This window comes from Globicephala melas, chromosome 4, assembly GCF_963455315.2.
Source record: "Globicephala melas chromosome 4, mGloMel1.2, whole genome shotgun sequence".
Taxonomy (NCBI): Eukaryota; Metazoa; Chordata; class Mammalia; order Artiodactyla; family Delphinidae; genus Globicephala; species Globicephala melas.
In genome coordinates this window covers 136,884,841-136,910,594 of record NC_083317.1, presented here as the reverse complement: position 1 = coordinate 136,910,594, position 25,754 = coordinate 136,884,841, and the positions used below count along the sequence as shown (strand labels likewise).

Below are 25,754 nucleotides of genomic sequence, written 5' to 3'. Positions count from 1 at the left end.
ACTGCTTCCTTCCAGGTCCTCCTATGGCTCTGCTTGTCTGCCCCACTCCTGGTTCAAGTCCTTCTCCCCTAGTGCAATGTCAGGGCCACTGGCTCTTGACATTCACCTCTTTCCAGGTCCCAAACAGAATAATCAGATGACACGGCCTTTTATAAGGTTATGCTACATATTTAACACATGAGATTTCCTATTTTAAAATGGAAATAATTCAGAGGAGTCATGGGTTCAGAGAACAGCAAAACCGTAGCTAACTGGCCGTGATGGTGGGTTGGAGGTGTGAGGGAGGGATCATTTTGATGAGCTTGCTTAGGACGGGGGACTTAAGCAGTGATACGGAAGCTACCCTCCAGTGTCAGGTGGTGGTGCTGGATCTCCAGGAGGTGGTTTCAGAAGGCAGAATGCTGCTGTATTGGTTCCCGGGAGGCACTCAGTAAATATTTTTTGGGTAAAACAAAGGGATGAATTTCCTCACCAATCATTTAGGGAACTAGCTGGGTAATCAGTGTCAATAAAAGACTTCATAAAAACAAAAGGCACGGTGTATCTTGCTAACCAAGCAGTCAAGGTATCTGTTTTGGAAGATGCTGGGCAGTTATCTTAGAAAACTTGACAGCTTCTGTTTAAGAAGAGTTTTAGTGAGTGTCCTGTACTGTTGCCAAATGGAAATGGACATGTCATGGCACTGGGGCAGAGTCACACACTAGCGGCCACATGGGCCAGATTGGCCAAAAGAAATAGGAAAAAAAGAGAACGGCAAAGAAAAAAAGTTGGATGGCCAAACCAAACAAGAAGTGGCGTTGGGAGCCTCTTCATCATTTTGGTTCCTTAGCTCAAACGTTTCTGCTTTGCTGTGTGAGAAAATGTTATTTCTCAAAAGCTGTATTCTCGTAACTATTTGGTTTTATATTTTTTATGTATTTTTCTTACAAATACGTATGTGGGTATGCGTGTAACATACATACATGGCTATTTTTTCCCCCTTATGATTTGTCTTCACTGGTGCATTTTAGTTAAGTTGACAAACCCAAGATGCAGGGAAGGCTGCTAGGAGGCCTATAGTTCATAGCCTGGGAGGGGGAGGTTGCAGACCTGCTTCCCCAGAAGGCTCTCCCAATGGCTCTCCCCTACATTTAGAGGAAGTCTCTCCTTGCCATCTGTATATAAATTTGGGGGCAAGTAACTTAGCTTGTAGGGTAAGGGTGTCCGTCTTATTTTAAAGCCACCAAATTGCCTAATCATAAAAGCTGAATAGCTTAAATAATTTTTACTGCTTTAGGCAATACACCCTCTTTATTTATTTATTTTTAACAAATTTCATTTATTTATATTTTGGACACGTGGCACATGGGATCCTAGTTCCCTGACCAGGGATCAAATCCATGCCCCTGCATTGAAAGCACGGAGTCTTAACCACTGGACCGCCAGGGAGGTCCCGATACACCCTCTTTAGAAGGCACTGTGTTATCTCCAATGCATGGTTTTCAATCCAGTCAGTACAGCAGCTCATAAAGCAACAGGAGAAGAAAGGGAGACGCACAGCTCAGTGAATGTTACACGGTGTTACGCATTCACTAGCATTTGTGAGAGAATTTGGTGTTCTTTGAGTTTATATTTTACTGAATGTCTACTCTGTTTCAGGCCTGGGGGAACAGGGTGGTGAGGGAACAGGTGGTGAGTAAGACAGACAAGGTCCTGCCATCACAGGAGGTACATTTCAGTGTGGGTTGCTGGGGAGTGAGACAATGTGCCCGTCTAGATGAAGAGGGTAATGGTAGAGGGTGGTGATTGCTGTGAAGAAATCAAGCAGGATAATAGGACAGCTAGACGGGTGGCTGCTTTAAGAACAGTCATCGGCAATGGCATCTCTGAGAAGACGACATTTGAGCTGAGAAGTGACACATTTTAAATTTTTTAATTTATTTTATTTTTGGCTGTGTTGGGTCTTCGTTTCTGTGTGAGGGCTTTCTCTAGTTGTGGCGAGTGGGGGACACTCTTCATCGTGGTGCGCAGGCCTCTCACTGTCGTGGCCTCTCTTGTTGTGGAGCACAGGCTCCAGATGCGCAGGCTCAGTAGTTGTGGTTCACGGGCCCAGTTGCTCCGCGGCACGTGGGATCCTCCCAGACCAGGGCTCGAACCCCTGTCCCCTGCATCGGCAGGCAGATTCTCAACCACTGCGCCACCAGGGAAGCCCCATAAGTAACACATTTTAAAAAGCCAGCCATGTGAAGATGTAGGGGAAGCCCATTCCAGGCAGGGGGGACAGCTGGTGCAGAGTCCTCAGTGAAAGTGGGCTGAGGGTTCAGAGGAACTGAAGGGAGGCCGCGGTGGCTGCAGGCGGGTGATCCCAGTAGGGAGGCCTGAGAGGTGGTCCTGCCGACCACAGTGAGGGGTTTGGGTTTGGTCCCACCTGGAGGGTACTGAGCAGGGGAATGAGGTCTGAGAAGAGAATTCTGGCTGCCGCACAGTGGGGTGAAGCACGGAAGCTGGGAGGGCCGCCAGGAGTTGCTTGCTGTGTCCCAAGTTCAGTGGTGTCGGTGACATAGACTGAAGATGAAGATGGGAATAGATGAGGTGAGGACATACATTTTATATTTTAAAATACAAATTAGGTGTCATTATTTGTAGCTTTCTCACATTCTGTGGTTCTATTCCATTGTTACTAGTCTGTTTTGGGCCCTCTTTACGTCTTACCTGCAGTTTCTTACTTGTTTAACTGTTTTCCTTGGATCTATTAACTTTCTCTTCCAGTCCAACCCATGTGTTATAGCCTTGTTTTCCCGAAGCACATTTCTAGTCATGCTCCTACTTGCCTAATCTAAGACCTTCTGCGACTCTCTGTGGTTTGCAGAAGATGTACTCAACCCAGACTCCCGAACACACACACAGTTCCCTTTTAGGGCTTTCCAGTTACCTTTCTGTTATTGATTTCTCGTTTGATTTCATTGTGGTCTGAGGGCAGACACTGTATGATGTCTCTTCTGTCAAATTTGTTAAAGTGTGTTTTATGGTTCAGAATGGGATCTATCTTTGTCAGCATTCCATGTGAACTGGAGGAGTATGTGTACCCTGCTGTTGTTGGATAAAGTGGTCTGTAGATGTCAGTTAGATCCAGTTGATTGATGACATTGCTGAGTTCAACTTGGTCCTTACTGGTTTTCTGCCTGCCAGGCCTGTCCATTTCTGATAGAGGGGTGTTGAAGTTGTCAACCGTGATAGTGGATTCTTTTATTTCTCTTTCCAGTTTCATCGGGTTTTGCGTTGCATAGTGTGATGCTCTGTTACTAGGTGCATACCTGTTAAGGGTTGTATGCCTTCTTGGAGAATTGATCCCTTTATCATTATGCAGTGTCCTTTCTTATCTTTTACCTAGTGTTAGCATGGTACGTTGTTCTCCAGCTATTTACTTTTAATCTACATATGTTGTTCTATTTAAAGTGGTTTCTTAAAGGCAACGTATAGTTGGGTCTTGTTTTTTTGATCCACTCTGACAATGTCTGTCTTTTAATTGGTGCATTTAGGTGGTCTACATTGATGTTCAAAGTGATTACTGATATAGTTGGATTATTATCTGTCATATTTGTTACTGTTTTCTATTCATTACCTTGTTCTTTATTCCTACTTTTGTCTTCTACTCTTTTCCTACCTTTCATAGTTTTAATTGAGCATCTTAGATTATTCCATTTTCTCTCCTTTCTCAGCATGTTGGTTATACTTCTTTTACTTTTTTTCTTAGTAGTTACCTGGGACTTTGCAATATACATTTCAGCAAACCCACTTTCAAATTACACTCTACCACTTCAAAGATAGTGTCAGTGCCTTATAATAGCAAAATAATTCTGATTCCTCCGTGCGTGTCCCTTGTATGATTTCTGTCATTCATTTCACTTATACATAAGCATATGTAAGCATATGTATCCATATGTATACATACACACAGGCATGCATAATTGAATGTATTGTTGGTATTATTATTTTAAACAAATTGTTATGTTATATCAGTTAAGAGCAAGAAAAAAGAAAGTTTTTATTTTACCTTTATTCCTTCTTACACTTTTCCTTTATGTAGATCAGAGTCAGAAATTATTTTCCTTTTTCCTAAAGAACTTTTAAAATAATTTCTTGTAAGGCAAGACTACTGACAGATTCTCACAATTTTTGCTTATCTGAGAAAGTTTTTTTTCTCCTTCACTTTTGAAGGGTAATTTTGTGGGATACAGAATTCCAGGTTGGTGGGTTTCTTCCCTTTCAACACTTTAAATATTTCAGTTCATGCTCTTCTGTCTTGCATGGTTTCTGAGGAGAAGTTGGATGTAGTTCCTTATTCCTATATAGAAAAGATGTCCCCCCGCCCCTTTGAGGACTTTATCTTTGATTTTCAGCAGTTTGCAAATGGTATACCTAGGTGTCATTCTTTTGGCGTTTATATTCCTTGGTAGTCTCTGAGCTTCCTGGTTCTGTGGTTTGGTAGCTGACATTAATTTGGGGAATTTCTCAGTTATTATTTCAAATATTTCTCCTGTTCCTTTTTCTCTCTCTTCTCCTTCTGATATTTCCATGATGTGTATGTTACACCTTTTATGGTTGTCCCACAGTCTTTGGATGTTCTGTTCTATTTTTTTGTCTTTGTTCTCTTTGCTTTTCAGTTGTTGAGGATTCTATTGAGATATCCTCTGGTGCAGATTCTTTTCTCAGCTGTGTCCGGTCTACTAAGGAGCCCATTAAAGGCGTTCTTCATTTCTCTTACAGTGTTTTTGTATGTCTAGAATTTCTTTTTGGTTCTTTCTTAGGATTTCCATCTTTGGCTTACATTGCCTGTCTGTTCTTGCATGCTATCTACTTGATCCACTAGAGCCCTGAGCATGTTAATCATACTTGTTTTAACTTCCTGATTCCCTAATTCCAACATCCCTGCTTTCTTTGGTTCTGACATTTGCTCTGTCTCTTCGAATTGTTTGTTTGTTTTTTGCTTTTTGGTGTGCCTTGTGAAGTTTGTTGTTGTTTTATGATAGCCAGACATTTGTACTGGCTGAAGGAACTGCTGTAAATAGGTCGTTAGTAATGTGGTGATAAGGTGAGGGGAGAGGGGAAGTGTTCTTTAGACTTACCACCAGTCTTTTAGGGATGTGCCTCTGGACTGTGCCCTTCACAAGTGTTTCTCAGGTTTCCCTACCCACTTAGATGGGACAGGATGGCAGAGGGCGTTGGAGTTGGGTATTTGCCTTTCCCCAGGTCAGTTAGGGTCTGATGGTATCCCAGCAGGTTAGCCTCTGGTTAACTAGTTTTCTTTGCAGGCAGGCCTTGTTAAGAAGAGCAGAGTGCTCTATTCAGATTGCCCCCTTTACCCCTTCACCTGTCGGAAGCTGAGGGGATTTTCCTCTGATACTTACTGTGGGAACCTGGTCGAGCTCCTGGAAGTAAATCTCACAATATTGTGTGGGCCTCCCTGTGATGGGGTTTTCCTGGAGTTTTTGAACTCTCAGAGCTGTCCAGTGAGCTTCTAGCAATCTGTCAATTACAGTTCAGGTTTTCCTTCCCCAGCACTGGTTCCTGCCAGGGGTTTTGCTTGTGAGTCTTTGTTCTGCTAAGTGTGGCTCCCTGTATTTGTGTGTCTGTCTCTCCAATTTTGGGGACAGCGGTTTGCCCTGTGTCCTCGCCTCTCTTAGGAATCCAAGAAGAGCTGTTGGTTTTTCAGTCTGCTCGGCTTTTTACTTGTTGTTAGGATAGAGTAGTGATGTCCAAGCTACTTATATGAAGAACCAGAAACCTGACGTCCCTCCAGAATTCCCTTTTAGACCAGTGCTCTGGCATTGTTTCCTGCACAGGTTTTTGCTTTCCATTTGCATTCTTCAGCTGCTCCTCTGCTGGAATTACACTTCCCCCTACTGCTCCCTGTTGGAGTCCTGACAGCTCATCCTTCAAGGCCTGAGTTCATCACCACCCTGTTCATGACGCATGTTCCAGTCTTTACAATTGGAAATCATTCGTGCCGATTCTGTGTTCCAGTGGAATTTTCTTAATAACTCTGTGATAATATTACTTAAGTTTATTTCATCTTATATTTATTTAGACCTGCCAGTGTGTTCAATCTGCCAATGTATTCGATACATTTATATTAATCTCCTTGGCACTGCAGATGCCAAGACAAATATGGCATGGGCCCTTAAGAAGCTCAAAGTCTAATAGAGAAAGCAGACCTAAAAAAAGTTACAGTGCAAAATAGCAATACTATGATGGAAAGAGTACGCACAGGAGCTCTGGTATCAGCCCAGGTCTCATCTTTCAGACCTGATGGTAACCCCTGGAGGGCATGGACCAAATCTTACTTCTGTCACACTGTGCAGAATCAGGGTTATGCTTATTAATAAATGCTCTTTGATGGTGAATCTTATCACTGATGATCGGTATTGTTCAATTTTAGTAATAACAGTCTCTAACATTTTCACTCTTCAGAAACATGAACACACTTAAAAAAATACTATTGTCAGCCTTCTAGTCTGAGTTTAAACAAGATAATTTCGTCTCGTGAGCTGTGTTGTTGCTATCATTATTGAATGTATTTGATCTGAATATGTCACCGTATTAAATATAATCTCCTCGTTCAACTAATTTTAATATTCTTTTCTTCTACTAACTTTTTTTTGCCTCAAAGCGTTTTGTATTCATTTCAATTAATTGTTCCTTACCTCAACCCAATGAGGTTGTTACTGTTCTCATTTTTATTACTGAATGAAAAAAAAAACAGCTGAAAATCAAAAGGTAAATCAAGTAGCTTCCAATTTACAGCATTTCGAATTCAGAACTTGAATCGTCCATTCTGAACCAATTTTGCCATGCTTCAAAGGCTGTAACATTAAATGAAATTCAGTATTATTTAAAATGATGGGAAATGTTGAGTTCAGAATAAAAGATCATTTCCATATTAGATACCAAAGAAGTCTGTTATTTGGTCTATCAAGGTCTATTCTAAAAGTATATTTATAGCGTCTACAACATCATTTGCAAAGTAACATATTTATAAGCTATTGCCAAACATATTTATAAGCTGTGGCCCGGCTTTTCTTCAAATGCGTTCTCCCTCTCTCCTGAATTAAATGATTAAAATTCTTTAACTTACTTTTATTATTGTAATGGTACCTATGTTTAACAGTCGATCTCACTGCCTGTCAGGTTTCCTGGTCGTTGTCTTCAGTTTCTGGTCTTTCATGTTTTTGGTTATCGTAGGGTCCTTAGGGTTGGCAGTTCAGGCAGCTCACTCATAGTTCATTCCGCTCTGTCCCACTTGAATCTCCATGACATGGTTAAATCTTTAATGATCCAGCTTTCTCATTTGATGCTCCCTTTCATTTATAATTCCCGTATGGGCCAAGCTGTAGACGTAATCTATTTCAGCAAACTTTCTTTCCTCAAATTTTTTTTTATCTTGTCATTTGATATTTTGTGGATTCATTAATAATTGATAAAATGTTCTCTTTAAAACCACAGATGTAAAAATTCCGAATGTAGAGCATTTTTCCACGCCTTTTTTTTTCTGTTAAAAAATAAAAAAAGAAGGACCCAAGATGGCAGAGTAGAAGGATGTGCGCTCACTCTCTCGCGCGAGAACCCCAGAATCACAACTAGCTGCTGGACAGTCATCAACAGGAAGACACTGGAACTCACCAAAAAAGATACCCCACATCAAAAGGCAAAGGAGAAGCCACAATGAGACGAAAGGAAGGGCGCAATCACAGCAAAATCAAATCCCATAACTGCTGGGTGGGCGACTCACAAACTGGAGAACTCTTATACCACAGAAGTCCACCCACTGGAGTGAAGGTTCTGAGCCCTATGTCATGCTTCCCAACCTGAGGGTCCGGCAATGGGAGGAGGAATTCCTAGAGAATCAGACTTTGAAGGCTAGCGGGATTTGACTGCAGAACTTCGACAGGACTGGGGGAAACAGAGACTCCACTCTTGAAGGGCACACACAAAGTAGTGTGTGCATCGGGACCCAGGGGAAAGAGCAGTGACCCCAGGGGAGACTGAACCAGACCTACCTGATAGTGTTGGAGGGTCTCCTGCAGAGGCGGGGTGTGGCTGTTGGTCACCGTGGGGACAAGGACACTGGCAGCAGAAGTTCTGGGAAGTACTCCTTGGCATGAGCCCTCCCAGAGTCTGTCATTAGCCCCACCAAAGAGCCCAGGTAGGCTCCAGTGTTGGGTTGCCTCAGGCCAAACAACCAACAGGGAGGGAACCCAGCCCCACCCATCAGCAGACAAGGGGATTAAAGTACTACTGAGCTCTGCCCACCAGAGCAACAGCCAGCTCTACCCACCACCAGTCCCTTGCATCAGGAAACTTGCACAAGCCTCTTAGATAGCCTCATCCACCAGAGGGCAGACAGCAGAAGCAAGAAGAACTATAATCCTGGAGCCTGTGGAACAAAAACTACATTCACAGAAAGATAGACAAGATAAAAAGGCAGAGGGCTATGTACCAGATGAAGGAACAAGATGAAACCCCAGGAAAACAACTAAATGAAGTGGAGATAGGCAACCTTCCATAAAAAGAATTCAGAATAATGATAGTGAAGATGAACCAGGACCTCGGAAAAAGAAAGGAGGCAAAGATCGAGAACGAAAACTACGCTAGAAGGAATCAATAGCAGAATAACTGAGGCAGAAGAACGGATAAGTGACCTGGAAGACAGAATGGTGGAATTCACTGCTGAGGAACAGAATAAAGAAAAAAGAGTGAAAAGAAATGAAGACAGCCTAAGAGACCTCTGGGACAACATTAAACGCAACAACATTCGCCTTATAGGGGTCCCAGAAGGAGAAGAGAGACAGAAAGGACCTGAGAAAATATTTGAACAGATTATAGTCGAAAACTTCCCTAACATGGGAAAGGAAATAGCCACCCAAGTCCAGGAAACACAGAGAGTCCCATACAGGATAAACCCAAGGAGAAACATGCCAAGACACATAGTAATCAAACTGGCAAAAATTAAAGACAAAGAAAAATTATTGAAAGCAGCAAGGGAAAAACGACAAATAACATAGAAGGGAACTCCCGTAAGGTTAACAGCTGATTTCTCAGCAGAAACTCTACAGGCCAGAAGGGAGTGACATGATATACTTAAAGTGTTGAAAGGGAAGAACCTACAACTGAGATTACTCTACCCTGCAAGGATCTTATTCAGATTCGATGGAGAAATCAAAAGCTTTACAGACAAGCAAAAGCTAAGAGAATTCAGCACCACCAAACCAGCTCTACAGCAAATGCTAAAGGAACTTCTCTAAGTGGGAAACACAAGAGAAGAAAAGGACCTACAAAAACAAACCTAGAACAATTAAGAAAATGGTCATAGGAACATACGTATCCATAATTACCTTAAACCTGAATTTAAGGACGTTTAACCAACCAAAAGACACAGGCTTGCTGAATGGATACAAAAAAAGATATATATGCTGTCTACAAGAGACCCACTTCAGACCTAGGGACACATACAGACTGAAAGTGAGGGGATGGAAAAAGATATTCTATGCAAATGGAAACCAAAAGAAAGCTGGAGTAGCAATACTCATATCAGATAAAATAGACTTTAAAGTAAAGAATGTTACAAGAGACAAGGAAGGACCCTACATAACGATCAAGGGATCAATCCAAGAAGAAGATATAGCAGTTATAAATATATATGCACCGAACAAAGGAGCACCTCAATACATAAAGCAACTGCTAACAGCTATGAAAGAGGAAATCGACAGTAACACAGTAATAGTGGGGAACTTTAACACCTCACTTACACCAGTGGACAGATCATCCAAAATGAAAATAAATAAGGAAACAGAAGCTATAAATGACACAGTAGACCAGATAGATTTAATTGATATTTATAGGACATTCCATCCAAAAACAGCAGATTACACTTTACTCTCAAGTGCACATGGAACGTTCTCCAGGATAAATCACATCTTGGGTCATAAATCAAGCCTCAGTAAATTTAAGAAAATTGAAATCATATCAAGCATCTTTTCTGACCACAATGCTCTGAGATTAGAAATGAATTATGGGGAAAAATACATAAAAACCGCAAACACATGGAGGCTAAAAAATACGTTACTAAATAACCAAGAGATCACTGAAGAAATCAAAGAGGAAATCAAAAAATGCCTAGAGACAAATGACAATGAAAACACAATGATCCAAAGCCTATGGGATGCAGCAAAAGCAGTTCTAAGAAGGAAGTTTATAGCTATACGAGCCTACCTCAAGATACAAGAAAAATCTCAAATAAATAATCTAACCTTATACCTAAAGGAACTAGAGAAAGAAGAACAAACAAAACCCAAAGTTAGCAGAAGGAAAGAAATCATAAAGATCAGAGCAGAAATAAATGAAATAGAAACAAAGAAAACGATAGCAAAGATCAATAAAACTAAGAGCTGGTTCTTTGAGAAGATAAACAAAATTGATAAACCATTAGCTAGACTCATCAAGAAAAAGAGGGAGAGGACTCAAATCAATAAAATTAGAAATGAAAAAGGAGAAGTTACAACAGACGCCGCAGAAATCCAAAGCATCCTAAGAGACTACTACAAGCAACTCTATGCCAGTAAACTGGACAAGCTGGAAGAAATGGACAAATTATGAGAAAAGCGCAACCTTCCAAGATGGAACCAGGAAGAAATAGAAAATATAAACAGACCAATCACAAGTAGTGAAGTTGAAACTGTGATTAAAAATCTTCCAACAAAAGTCCAGGACCAGATGTCTTCACAGGTGAATTCTATCAAACATTTAGAGAAGAGCTAACACCCATCCTTCTCAAACTCTTCCAAAAAATTACAGAGGAAGGAACACTCCCAAACTCATTCTATGAGGCCACCATCACCCTGATACCAAAACCAGACAAAGATACTACAAAAAAAGAAAATTACAGACCAATATCACTGATGAATATAGATGCAAAATTCCTCAACAAAATACTAGCACACAGAATCCAACAACACATTAAAAGGATCATACACCATGATGAAGTGGGATTTATCCCAGGGATGCAAGGATTCTTCAATATACACAAATCAATCAATGTTATACACCATATTAACAAACTGAAGAATAAAAACCATATGATCATATCAATAGATGCAGAAAAAGCTTTTGACAAAATTCAACACCCACTTATGATAAAATCTCTCCAGAAAGTGGGCATAGAGGGAACCTACCTCAACATAATAAAGGCCACATATGACAAACATCATTCTCAGTGGTGAAAAACTGAAAGCATTTCCTCTAAGATCAGGAACAAGACAAGGATGTCCACTTTCACCACTATTATTCAACATAGTTTTGGAAGTCCTAGCCACGGCAATGAGAGAAGAAAAAGAAATAAAAGGAATACAAATTGGAAAAGTAGAAGTGAAACTGTCACTCTTTGCAGATGATATGATACTATACATAGAGAATCCTAAAGATGCCACCAGAAAACTACTAGAGCTAATCAATGAATTTGGTAAAGTTGCAGGATACAAAATTAATGCACAGAAATCTCTTGCATTCCTATACACTAATGATGAAAAATCTGAAAGAGAAATTAAGGAAACACTCCCATTTACCATTGCAAAAAAAGGAATAAAGTACCTAGGAATAAACCTACCTATGGAGACAAAAGACCTGTATGCAGAAAACTATAAGACACTGATGAAAGAAATTGAAGATGATACCAACAGATGGAGAGATATACCATGTTCTTGGATTGGAGAATCAATATTGTGAAAATGACTATACTACCCAAAGGAGTTTACAGATTCAGTGCAATCCCTGTCAAATTACCAATGGCATTTTTTACAGAAGTAGAACAAAAAATCTTGAAGTTTGTATGGAGACATAAAAGACTCCGAATAGCCAAAGCAGTCTTGAGGGAAAAAAACAGAGCTGGAGGAATCAGACTCCCTGACTTCAGACTATACTACAAATCTACAATAATTAAGACAATATGGTACTGGCACAAAAACAGAAACATAGATCAATGGAACAAGATAGAAAGCCCAGAGATAAACCCACACACCTATGGTCAACTAATCTATGACAAAGGAAGCAAGGATATACAATGGAGAAAAGACAGTCTCTTCAATAAGTGGTGCTAGGAAAACTGGACAGCTACATGTAAAAGAATGAAATTAGAACATTCCCTAACACCATACACAAAAAATAAACTCAAAATGGATTAGAGACCGAAATGTAAGAGTGGACACTATAAAACTGTTAGAGGAAAACATAGGAAGAACACTCTTTGACATAAATCACAGCAAGATCTTTTTTGATCCACCTCCTAGAGTAATGGAAATAAAAACGAAAATAAACAAATGGGACCTAATGAAACTTAAAAGCTTTTGCACAGCAAAGGAAACCATAAAGAAGACGAAAAGACAACCCTCAGAATGGGAGAAAATATTTGCAAACGAATCAACGGACAAAGGCTTAATCTCCAAAATATATAAACAGCTCATGCAGCTCAATGTTAAAAAAACAAACAACCCAATCCAGAAATGGGCAGAAGACCTAAATAGACATTTTTCCAAAGAAGACATACAGATGGCCAAGAAGCACATGAAAAGCTGCTCAACATCACTAATTATTAGAGAAATGCAAATCAAAACTGCAATGAGGTATCACCTCACACCAGTTAGAATAGGCATCATTAGAAAATCTACAAACAACAAATGCTGGAGAGGGGGTGGAGAAAAGGGAACCCTCTTGCACTGTTGGTGGGAATGTAAATTGATACAGCCACTATGGAGAACAGTATGGAGGTTCCTTAAAAAACCAAAAATAGAATTTCCAGGGGATCCAGCAATCCCACTACTGGGCATATACCCAGAGAAAACCATAAATCAAAAAGACACATACACCGCAATGTTCATTGCAGCACTGTTTACAATAGCCAGGTCATGGAAGCAACCTAAATGCCCATTGACAGTTGAATGGATAAAGCAGATGTGGCACATATATACAATGGAATATTACTCAGCCATAAAAAGGAACGAAATTGGGTCATTTGTTGTGACGCTGATGGATCTAGAGACTGTCATACAGAGTGAAGTAAGTCAGAAAGAGAAAAACAAATATCGTATATTAACACGTATATGTGGAACCTAGAAGAATGGTACAGATGAACCGGTTTGCAGCGCAGGAATTGAGACACAGATGTAGAGAACAAATGTATGGAAACCAAGGGGGGAAAGTGGTGGTGGTGGTGGTGGTAGTGGTGTACTGAATTGGGCGATTGGGATTGACATGTATACACTGATGTGTATAAAATTGATGACTAATAAGAACCTGCTGTATAAAATAAAATTCAGAAATTCAAAAAAAAAAAAAAAAAACACCACAGATGTGTGCTGTCCAGTTTGGTAGCCACCAGGCACATGTGGCTATTTAAGTTGAAATTAATTTGGATTAAACAAGATAAACTATGTCTTCAGAAGCCACATCTCAAGTGCTAATGGCTACTTTAGAGGCCAGCACAGATAGCGGACGTTCCTATCATCATAGGAAGTTCTACTGAACAGTACTGTGCAAATAATTTGTTGTTGTTATATTATTGTGCAGTATATGATAGGAATGTCTGCATTTTATTTTCTATTCATAGTGAACTTTTAGATATGACCTCTGCCCAGTATTTGCTTTTGTTTCCTTTCTCTGCCCTTAAGAAACCTCCGTGAATTTTTATAGTGTACAAGTCTTATCTGAGTTTTTGATCAAATTTAGTGTTATATTGTAGTGGGCAGCTTGAAATTAGACTAGTTTGAAAATGTTTTCTGTATTAATAATATACAAAAGTGATTTTACAAAGTTGTTGGGTTTTTTTTTCTTTCTTTCTTTTTCTTATTTAAAGTCCATCTTCTGCACAGTTCCCGTTTTTGGGAGAAGTACTGCCTGTTCCCTCGTCCAGCATTGATTGTCACACTTTGCAAAGTTAAGATACCCTAAATGTTGGTATCTTTTACACAGTTTCCTCCAAGCCCCTTGTTTTTTTTTTTTTTTACTTAAATAAAAACCGAATTTCTCAGGGAAAGAAGATTTTTACAAGCAATTTCGGAGCAGAATTGATTTTGGTGTGTGTTAATGCAGACAATCTGCCCAGTGTTAAAATGTTACAGAGAAAAAAACCCACACAAGCTGCCACGTTCGTGTGATCACACCAAAATAGCAGCTTGTGTTTGTATTTTCAGTCTCCTCGAGGTGGACTGCAGGCACACACGAATGAGTGGCTGTACTTGGTGTTGTGTGTTGTGATTTTATTTGATGCCGGCACAGTACATGCTTGTGCGTTCACGACCAGCCTTCGCATATGCACTTGTTCACAGCCACGGAAGTGAAAACTACAACACAAGCCGCTCTCTCTGAGTTGTCGGCAACCTGTGTGTGTGTTTCCTAAATATTAAAGAGGGGGAGAAACAAATTTTCAGGAACACAAGAAACAATTCTTCTGTCAAATGGCCCGTAGTCCTTCCTCATTTGACAACACTTAAGGTAAAAATAAAATATTGGATTCTCGTGGTTGCATATATATATTTAGAAATATGTATTTTCCTGTTCTGCTCATGTTTTTGATGTGTATTTTTCTCATTTCTGTTCCATTTAAGCATGCAGATTCTTACCACACGTTTGTCCCAATTTATGGGATATTTTTAAACTTTAAAAAAATTTTATAGTGTTTGAGTGACAATATAGGTGTATTTGCTGCAGTCGTGGTGCTTTGATTAGCATCCTGGCACTCCCTGTCTGTGGGATTCGGGAGCAGCGGTCCATGTCGTGGCAGCAGAGTTACATCACTCTGAGCAGCTGACCAGAATTTTTACTTTTGAGGTCCTCCTTGTAAATTAAGCCAGAATTTTTTAGCACTATTTGTAGTTGTGGGTTCACATATTGATTATGAGAAGGTTAAAAAGTAAAGTCTGGTGGGTGGTAAAGTAATGCCTCATCCTGAAACATTCCTAGTTGGCCTATCCTGTTCAGTAGGGTAACAGTATTTTCGGAACTTTCACACATTTGGAATTGACACCACTTAAGTACTTCAAGGGTAAATGCTTTCAATTGCTTTAAAATTTTTTCTTAATTGCTGAAAAAGTGCAAAATAAAGTCTGTATTTTCAGTGTGACAAAGCCTTGCACTTAAAGTGCATATTTCTAGCTATCTATTTTTTTTCTTAATTTTTCACCTTTATGGTATCAGTAAAAAATTTTTTTTTTTTTTTTTTAATTTGAGACAGAGAGGCAGTGGAGTAGAGGGCTTGCTACGTAACTCAGGGCATTGGAGAACTAGGAAGAACCTTGGATGAAAACCTCTATTTGGATGGTGACAGATACCACCCCCTGAAACTCCAGCCCCAACTGCCCTGTCCTATCATTCTTTGATATTTCCTGTCATCCTAACCCTTCTGCTTTGTCTTCTCACCTGTATGGCGATTTCAAATTCCCACCTTCTCTGTTAGGCTCTTGGAGACTTTCCTGCTATCCTCTTGGGCTGGATCACACCCTTGTCATCACAACAGATTCCTGCTTTCTTTCTGTTCACCTCCAGTTTATGGCCTGTGAAAACTATATGTTGCTTATGTATTCATTAGTTGCAAAAAACAGGTAGCCGAACTGTGGTCTGGCCTTTGTTATGCTTTGCCTTTTCACCTCCAGCCCTTGAGTTCATGATTTCATTCTCATTTTTCGTTGGTTTGTTTATTTGTAGGTTTGTAGATTTATTTACTCATTCAACAAATGCTACTTGAGAAATTACTATGTAGCAGCTACTATTCCAGAAGTTGAGGATCCTGATAAGGAAAATTAGTGTGTCTTCTGTTCTTTTGTAGACCCTGCGTATTTTATTGTAATTATCTTCCTTTTAAAAATATCTGTAAAATGTCTACTTTCTCGCCTAGATTTTCTTAAGTACTTAGTTTTTCTGTTGTATATCTTTCATATTCCCCAGTACCAGGCATCCATAACAGGCATTTGTGTCGTTGGTAGTCATCTACTTAAGTCCTTTTATATTGCAAACGCGTAAAGTTGAAGCTCAGAAAGAATGACTTAAGAAAATACAACTTGTTAACGGCTGAAATGGAAATAACACCTGGGACTCCAGGTCTTTCCACAGATCTGTAACGTTTTATGTTAATCTAGTTTGCCTGAATTTAACGCTTTCTCAGTTCTAGAAGCATTTATCAAATACTTTGTGTATGCAGAGCACTCTGTGGAGCACACAGGACACGAAGGCATGAGTGTTATCTCAACTCTTACTCAGAATGTTCTAGAGATTCAATACATAGCTACTGTTTCTGCCCTCTGGGTTCATATGTTCTAATGTAGAGTTTCTCACCCGTGGGAGTATTGACCTTTTGGACCAATTAATTCTTTGTTGTGAGAGGCTGTCCCACGCAGTGGGGTGTTAAGCAGCATCCCCGACCTCTGGCTGCCGAGGGCTCTTTGGGGCATGATTTTTAGATCTTTCCAGGGCATCAGGGTGTCTTGTCTGACAGGAGGTTCTCTGATGCACTGCTTTAGAGCTTCCTGAGATCTTAACAAAGTATTTTACATTCACACCCTTGGTTTCATCTTTGGACCTTGTTTTCCTGACTGTGTCTTATATTCGATCTTTGCCCAGAAGCAGTGTCTTAAATGCTTCATTTGTGACGAGAGGATGAGAAGGAGAAAAGGTTGTATTTTCAAGCCCAGCAAGTCCCAGCGCCTCTGCGTTGAGCAGTTCTTCCACTTTCCTCCTTTTGCATTCTACTGTAAATAACAAGCAACACCAAGCAGCACCTTCCGCACTGCCTGGACAGTCTCCTTGGCTAGATCACCCGGTGTATTAGGTACATTTTCAGTATTCCAAATAACTAGAGGCTGCTGTGTTGTCAGTACCTAATAAGGAATCTTTTCTCTCCACTTTTCTTGTGATGTTTTCCTCACTTTGATTTACGCCCTCACTGGCAGCCTCGTGGGCTGTCTGGCTAATCATCTCTTTCAGATCCTTTAGTCTTTCAGTGGGGTCTGTGCAAGGTCCTTCCAGCTCCTGTCCAGTCCTATAGGCACCTCTACCACATATTTTATTGTTTTTTAAAAAACAGCCCAGTTTCAGGTATCAAAACCTCTTATCGTCATCTATTTGCTGCATAATACATCAACCAAAATGTAATCACTTGGAACTATAATCATGTATTGTATTTCATAGTTGCTGGAGATCAGGAGTTTGGGAGCAGCTGTGGTCCTGGCTCAGGGGTCTCTCTTGAGCTTGCAGTCAGGTGTCAGCTGGAGCTGCGGTCGTGTGGAGGCCTAATGAGGGCTGGAGGACCCCTGTGGGTTCCTCTCCATGTGGGTCTCGCCATGGCGCTGCTTAAGTGTCTTTTCTCCAGAGGATTCTTCCCCTAAAGCAAACAATCCATGGAGGAAGGGCAGTGTGTTAAAGAATTGGCAGATGTATTTTTAAAACCACCACAGTCCATATGTAGCTTCCCAAGTTTCCCAGATGACCTTTTCCATTCTGTCCAGCTGGAAGGGGAAATGTGGATGGGGCCTGATGGGGGCTGGGGGAAATGTGAATTCTGTGGTCACATGTCATGGCCACTCCCATCCCAGTGGCCACAGCTCACTGAAGAGGATGCTGGGAAGTTCAGTCCTGCCGTGTACCTGGAATGAGGAGAAAGCAGATTTGTTTGAATAGGGGGGATGGTGAAATCATCAACCAAAGTAGGGAGGACAGGAATAAAAAATACATAGTGTGCCTCCGTTCATTTTATATCAAATTGCTCCTCTGTGGTTTTTGCTTGATTTTTTTTTTCAGTTTTTCTTTAATAAAACAACAAACCAGAGAAAGGTATTATAGTTATTTTGGTGTTTAATAGTATTCTAGGGAGTTTTCATCTGCTCATTTTAAATTTTAGATGGATGCTGGTAGTGAAGTTCTGGTTTTAAAGTACCCACGTAACATCAATTATTGTTCCTTCAAGCCCTCCTGTGCTGCTCCGTCCTCCTGCTTGACTATAAACCTTCCCCAAGGGTTTTATTTTTTCCCTTGGGGCATCTTATTGAATACTTGCATCTTCAGTAATTCAGCTGGGCCCAGTGCTTTGTCTGTTTTAATACTTCTAATTACCTAATTATGTACTATTATGCAGTGACAAAGCCCTTTGTCATTTCACTCTTTTCTTAACCCTTTTCTTGCTTAGGAAATGTTCTTTTTGTCTCTTTGTTGTCTGAGGAACTCTCCATCATAGACACCCCAGATATTTGTCTAGCTTCCCTTCATCCTCTGTCTGTGTTATGAGCGACCACAGCCCTGTGTGAAGTTTCTGTGTCTTTCCAGTTAGCTCCCGTCAGGCACCTGGGTTCCTGGTTACTGGGTCTGACGTTGTTGTTTAGCTGTACTCCATCCCTCACCTCCTGACTTGTTCCCGTATGCTGCAGTTGCATGGGAAGATATCCAAAAGGCGAATAGAATAGTCTGGTTATCATAACCTATTTTCGTGACAGAATTAGTGTCATTTATCATTCATAGAGCTTAGATGTCCACAAGCATCCATGAGTAAATATAATGGAAACCAACTATGTTTTTCAAAATTATAGTGATCTGTACTTCAGGATGACTAAAAATTGACAAGGGTAAATTTTTCTTTATATATGTATTTTAGATAATAATGAAAGGAAAAAGGATAAAGTTGTAGTCTTGCCATCTTACCACCTCTAATGAATTAATACACCCAGGCAATGATCATCGATCATCACAGAAAGAGAAGCTAAAAATGTATGCCTCCTGATGGAGGTACACAGTACCATCTGTACCCGTTAGCTATTGCTGCATTGTAAACCACCCCAAAGCTTAAAAGAACAGCAGAATTAATTTTGTTGATGAATCTCCAACTTGGGTAGGGCTGAGCAGGCAGGTTGTCTCTGTTCCACATGGTGTTGGCCAGGCCAGCTTGAAGGTTAAGGACTGGAATCATTGGAAGACGTGTTCACTTTCCTGCCTGACTGTTGAAGCCGGCTCTCAGCAGAGACCTCTGGAGCTGTGGCTGGAACACCTCCCCACGGCCTCTCCTGTAGCTGCTTGACTTCTAGCAGCACAGCGTCTGGGTTCCACGATGTGTCCAGACGGAGAGGCAGACAGAAGCTGTGTCGCAGCATCACTTGTGCTGTCTTCTCTTTGTGAGAAGCTCATCACTGAGGACAGCACATCTGCAGAGGGAAGGAAGTTAGGCTCCTCCACCTTTGTACGGGAGGAGTGCCAAAGAATTCGTGAACATGTACTAAAGCCACCATGCCACCCATGAAGGTTTTTGTTGAAAGTTGAACCTGAACCTGATGAAGTCTCTAGACCTACCTACCAGTTTATAGGAAATACAGCGGGGGGCGGGGGTGTGGAGGTGGGGGGTGGGGCGCGGTGGGGAGGAGAGGAATGTGTCACATAACAAAATGGAGGAACAATAAGTAAAATTCAGAATGTGGGAAGTTTCTACAGGGTAAAGAGCCTGGTTTCTTTAACAAATACATTGTAAGAGAGAGAGGGAGAGGGAGAGAGGAAGGAAGGGAGGGAGGGAGGGAGGGGCACGTCTATGGAGTAAAAAACTCTTAAGAGATATATCAACAAGTTGCAGTGTAAATTCTTGGATCTTGATTGAAACAAACTGAAAAATATTTAGGGAAATTTGAACATTGATTGTATATTTGATTTAATCACTGGATTATTTTTATTAGTTATAGTGTTAAAGTGGTGCTATGGTTATGTTTTTAGAGAGTCTTTATGTTTTAGAAATACACACTGCAATATTATGGGTGTAGTGATGTCTCAGGTTTGCTTCAAAATGCAACATTGAGAGAGGAGGATATGTAAAAAAAAAAAAAAAGAACTGATTAATGATGAAGCTGGGCGATGGCTATACTGCAATTCAGTCTACTATTGTCTCTTTATAAATGCTGGAATTTAAAATGAAAGATTATAATGAAAAGATTATATATGAAAGATTTTAGATAAAGATTTTTTTAAAACTTAAGTTGAAAACTATACTGCCTACGAATGTGGGGTTATTTCAAGATACAAACCAAAACTCACACAGCAGACTTTTATATCTCTTGATGTTAGTTTGCACTATGTAAAATTTGTCTATTTAATACCTGCACACATCTTGAGAGAGAAACTCCTGCATTTTAAATATTGATCTATTAAGTTAAAACTGAATTATCGGGCTTCCCTGGTGGCGCAGTGGTTGAGAATCCGCCTGCCGATGCAGGGGACACGGGTTCGTGCCCCGATCTGGGAAGATCCCACATGCCGCGGAGCGGCTGGGCCCGTGAGCCATGGCCGCTGAGCCTGCGCGTCCAGAGCCTGTGCTCTGCAACGGGAGAGGCCACAACAGTGAGAGGGCCCGCATACCGCAAAAACAAAAAACTGAATTATCACCTTTTTTTCCATCAGGTAAAAATGTTCAATGGTATTAGTCTAAATCACATCATGGAATACTTTAATATTAATTTCTCTTTGCTTTTTATCTCTATCAGAGTTTCATCCTCACCTGTTTACCATCTCCACTTTCATTTCTGGCCAAATGCAGGAATTAGTTCTCTTGACTTTCATTTTCTAATAATAATTTAGAATTTATCTTCAGTTCCCATTTATTGTGATTCTTTTCTCCTTTTACTTTCCTATCAGATGGTTTTGGCTTGAGTGAATCATAAATGTCTCTAGTTTCAATCCTAAATTTTTTTTTCTCTATCTCATCTTTAATGAATATACTACCATTTCTCTTTTTTGCATGAAACTGTAGAGTCACTATTGATTTTTCAAAATCTTCACAGTTGTTGACTCCAGCCTCGGTCTGTATTCTGTGATTTTTGTTATTGTCTCAAAACCAGATTTGCCTTTCCAGTGATATTCGGGTTAGACCACTGTTCAGATTACCTGCCCTGAATCAACACCAGATGTTAGGGAAGCTATTTTGAAACTTAAAACCTATCATCAAAGCTGCTTATCACTATTCCTAGAGAATCTACTCACTACTTTTCTCCCTTTTATTTCTGATTCCTATAGATGGAATGCCTTCTTACTTGAAGCCTGTTAATACGAAACCAAGTATTTGTTGTAGCAAATATGCTATTATTCAGGTATATTCATCAACCTTATGACCTAGGTTCTTCTGTGTAACTTTAAACTCATGGAATTTTACTTCAATGCATATCTCTGACACATTGTTTAGCAGAGCAGTTGGGAAGTACTGCTAACCTGCTAACTACCCAGATATACTGGAGCAGGTATTAATCTCTCTGCTTCTGTTCTCCTTGCCTGTTACCTTCTGAGCTGGACTCTTTCACCTTATAACTTCTCTGAATGTCATCTCTTTTTCCAGCTTCTTTTGTTTCTCTTTTGGAACTCTTCTGAAATCTTTCCCATGTTACTTGTTTGATGCTGTGGATTCTTCATCAGCATTTAGAGAGCACCTCACACTTTTCTAAAAAAGAGGATATCCTGAAACTTCCTAAATTGACACTTCAGCATTGTAGACTAGAATTGTGGATGGTGTGCTATCCCATAGATATGCTCTGTCTGCCTAATACGCGTTTTCAGTTGATTGGGTATTTGCTAAAAGTGGGTGATTTAAATTATCTACCTGCAATTTGATCCTTATAGATCTCTAGTTTTTAGTCTTGCGAGTGGTTAGTATGCATTTAAAGGAAACTGTGAATTGATATGTAATATAATTTACATTTTTAGTAGTAAGATATTAAATTCTTACTTTATATAATTCATGGATATTTGTTACAAAGTGAATGTTGTAGGTTTTAGTACTTTCTCCCATAGTCCATTCAGATTGCAGTGACTGTAGGGAATTTGGTGGTGCCAGTGTTCATAGACAGTTTCCAAAGCATAGTTATGGAAGGGGACACACAAAATCACGCATCCGTGTGATCTGTCCAGATCCTGGGACAGGAAGCCTACTTCACGACAGGGCTAGATTTAAGTCATCTGATGAGGAAGGAGGGGAAACAGTTTCGTCTCAGAAGGGTTACTCTGTTTTTACTTTAGTGACTAAGTTTTCCCAAGAAATTTCTTTCCAGCATTTTATTAACTACTTACCTATCTTTCATCCTGATTACTCTAATTTGGGATATTTGACTATCTAAAGGTTTTAGCAGTTTTCTTTTGTCCCAAATAAGTCATTTAACAAGTTTTTCTGTTTCTTTCCTGCTTCAGTGCATTTGACACCTTTCTGGAACTTCTTTGGCTTCTAAGATATAGTTATTATTCTTGCTCTGAATCTACTTTCAGGTAATTTCTCTCCTCTTTAGGAGCTATGGTCACTTGTGCCTAGTCAGACTCCTGAGCTTCAGTCTGGGCTGTCTGGAGGGCCATCACATTAATCTGGATGGCTGTCTGGAGGGCCATCCATCTCAGGCATGGACTTGAGATAACGTTGTTCAGACCCATGGACTGTTGATTACCGGCCCCCCAAAGGAGAGGCTTCCTTGTTGGTAGAGAACAGGTCAGATACCTGTGTCTGGGGACAAATTGTACATCCAAGGGAATTTCAAGCAAAAGTCAAATGAACAGAGGAAGATGAAACAGGCTGTAATTTATTATAAAAATTAGGCCCAGGAAAGAGATGCTTCACAAACCGCCTGAACTGGAGAGAAAGTTCTCACTCTCACAGGGTGCCCGAAGAGGATCAGAAGGAAGCAGAAAAGAGCAGAGGTTGCCAGAGATAGGAAGCAGTGAACCATCAGAATATGAATAAAATAACCACTGCTGCCTTTACGAGACTAACGAAGGAGATTTTTCTGTTTCCGTGATGCCGCGTGCCTCCGTGCTCTAGGCGCTCCTCCTTTTCAGCCTCTTGCGTATTTACTACATATTCTCGTGTTTTCTAGTTCCAATGCGACCCCATTCACATCTTCATCACCTAAAGTACCAGTACTCAGAGACTAGCAATCACTTCTCTTCCTGAACGTCTGCTGCCAGGCGCTGTCCTTGGTGCTTTCACATTATTTCATCTTCATCACAAGATCAGTATTATTATCGCTACTTATAGATGAGGCCGTTAAGCAGCCATTTACTCAAGGTCGCACAGCCAGCAATTATGCAACAGGGATCTGAACTTCAGCTTTTCTTCTCAGGTTTGTGATTTTTCCATTTCACCTCAGTATAATGTCCTCTTATCTCCTTCCTGCAGTCTCTCCTCCTGCAGGCTTAATCCCACTTAGGGTTACTCAAATACTGTCTTCTTTGGTACTTCCCTATTCAGAAATGTAGAGTCACTCTGTTGCTTTTCCTCAGTTGTAAATACTGCATTCAAAGCTCTTTTCTACACCTCCCACCTTTTCTTCTGTCCTGTTGCCCTGCTGCCAAGTGGCAGTACTTCACAGAAATATTGATGCTTTCCTTTTGCATTACTAATACCATACAGTGATCTGCATTTGGAATACTCTTTGCCTTCTATGTCTTCATAGCTTTCCTTCTGATTTGGTTACTTTTCCCACAGATGTTCCATGTTCCTCCTCTCCTAAAAATTCTTGTTCAAACCTTTTGTGATTGAACCCATTTGCTGCTTATTTCTAGATGACATTCCTTCTTCCCTTATAGGCTCGTCTCTTGGTATTCATAGGAGATTAGTTCCAGGACTCCCACAGATACCAAAGTCCATGGGTGCTCAACTCTCTTGTATAAAATGGAGTAATATTCTCATATAATCTATGCATATCCTCTCATATACTTTAAATCATCTCTAGATTTCTTATAATACCTACTACAATGTAAATGCCATGTAAATAGTGGCTGGCATGCTGGCAAATGCAAGTTTTGCTTTTTGGAACTTTCTGGAATTTTTTTTCCCCAAACATCTTTGATCCACGGTTGGTTGAGTCTGCAGATTCGAAACCCAGGGATCCACAGGGTCGACTGTATATTCACTGTGTATTGCACTGCTCTGTATTTGCTCTTTGGGTTGTTGCAGTCGTAAATTCTTGCATTATAAACAACTATTTAAGCTCCTTTCAGGTGGATACTCTTGCCCTTTTGTATTTCACATTACCTCAAAGCACCTGGTAGAATTTTTGATCCAGAGATCACTTAAGCAATACTGACTAACTCAGTCCATTTGAAGTCTGTGTTTTAATCAGATAAAACTAATGGTGTGGTCATGTATAATAATTTAAATCATGGTATTTGCATCAAAAAAAATAGGATAATGATTTTTTTTTTCACAAAGTTGGTACTTACAAAATCACAGTATACCAAATGGGGTAAAACAAAGCAATCCCCACACCAAATGCACAGGCTATAATTTGTTTTGCTTAAAAACTGTTGTATTCATCATGCATATGATGACATTTACATACGAAGACATTTGAAATATTTAGATGTTGAAGGGTATCCAGTAGTTTCCCTTTTTCTCACCCTTTTTTCTTTAACACATGAGTCCCACCTATGGCATAAGTTGCCTGGCAAATACAGACTTGTACTAAAACCAAAAGCTGCCCATGGCACCTCTCAGAGATGAGAATTTGAGGGTAACTCTTGGAATTGTGCTAGCCGATTTCAATCCTGTGTTTTCTTTTTTCAGGTTTCCTGAAATGCAGTTTTTCCAACAAGAAAATGTGAGAAAAATTCTTACAGATGTTCTTTTCTGTTATGCTAGAGAAAACGAGCAGTTGCTTTATAAGCAGGTAATGAAAATATCGTACAGGTGGCATCCATTGACTCAGAATTTTCTATACAGCTTGACAAATGATAGAGCAATAATGTAGCCTTTATTGTATCCAAAGTTGCATCATAATAGTAAAGCAATCAAAGAGCTGCTTGTCAGCTGCATGGTGAGAAAGGTAAGCTCATTGACGCACATATGCTTCTTCCTTATTATAAGACATTCCACCAAATTGTCTTCTATGAGGCATTCAATCTTTGCTTTCAACTTTTGAGAGTTTGTTTATAAACAGCATCTTTGAAGGCAATCTAGTAATAAAGCTTTTCAGAGTTGTATATATAAATATTGTTTCTAAGTACAGCATTTATAAATATGTGGCATGTCATGTAGAGAATAATCAAATGTCCTTTTACTCTTCAAAATCTACCAGTAATATAACTGCAGAAAGTTCCTTTAAACTTTCTGAAATTTATATGATATTCTTGTGATCTTGATGTTTAATTCATCTCATTATTAAAGAAGATTATTGGATTATGTTTATTCTTTTCAAAATGTAAATTTTTAATTTAATCTATAAAGAAGTATCTAGGTTTTCATTTAACCTTATGGGGTTCCAATAAAAATACGCAAAGTTAGATATTTTTATGTATTTCTCAAAATGCATATTAAGTGAGAATTCAAACTATATTAATAAATTCTCCAACAATCCAAAGTTATGACATCCAACTGATGACAACCCAAATTCAGTGTAATATAACAGAGAACATCTGCATGGTGAGAGCAGTGTATTTAATTTGAGATAGACTTAATTTGTTTAAAGATAATAAATCAGGTCATATTACAGTTGTCCTAAATAATGTATTTGTTATTGTGTACATAGAATATCCAAGGGAACTAATTTTATCTTAGTTTTGATACTAATAATATGTCTTTATATTAATTACATGGTGATATTTAGCTTTTAGAATGGGAAATGGAAAAATATATCCTACTCATAATGGCAACCAAAACTATAAAATGTCTAAAAATAAATGTAATAATATAAAATCAAAAGCTATATGAAGAAAACTATAAATGTTATTGGAGCAAGAGT

At 39.7% G+C, this 25,754-nt stretch overlaps 1 protein-coding gene across 6 annotated transcripts in view; it reads left to right on the top strand.

The window, feature by feature from the left end:
- TBC1D5 (TBC1 domain family member 5) overlaps positions 1–25,754 on the top strand; it is a 546,696-nt gene that overhangs the window by 301,706 nt on the left and 219,236 nt on the right. For all 6 annotated transcript variants that reach the window (XM_060298634.1, XM_060298636.1, XM_060298635.1 and 3 more), the window contains one exon: positions 24,581–24,683. In XM_060298634.1, coding sequence (XP_060154617.1) covers positions 24,581–24,683 — 103 coding nt within the window. The remainder of the gene's footprint in view (positions 1–24,580; positions 24,684–25,754) is intronic.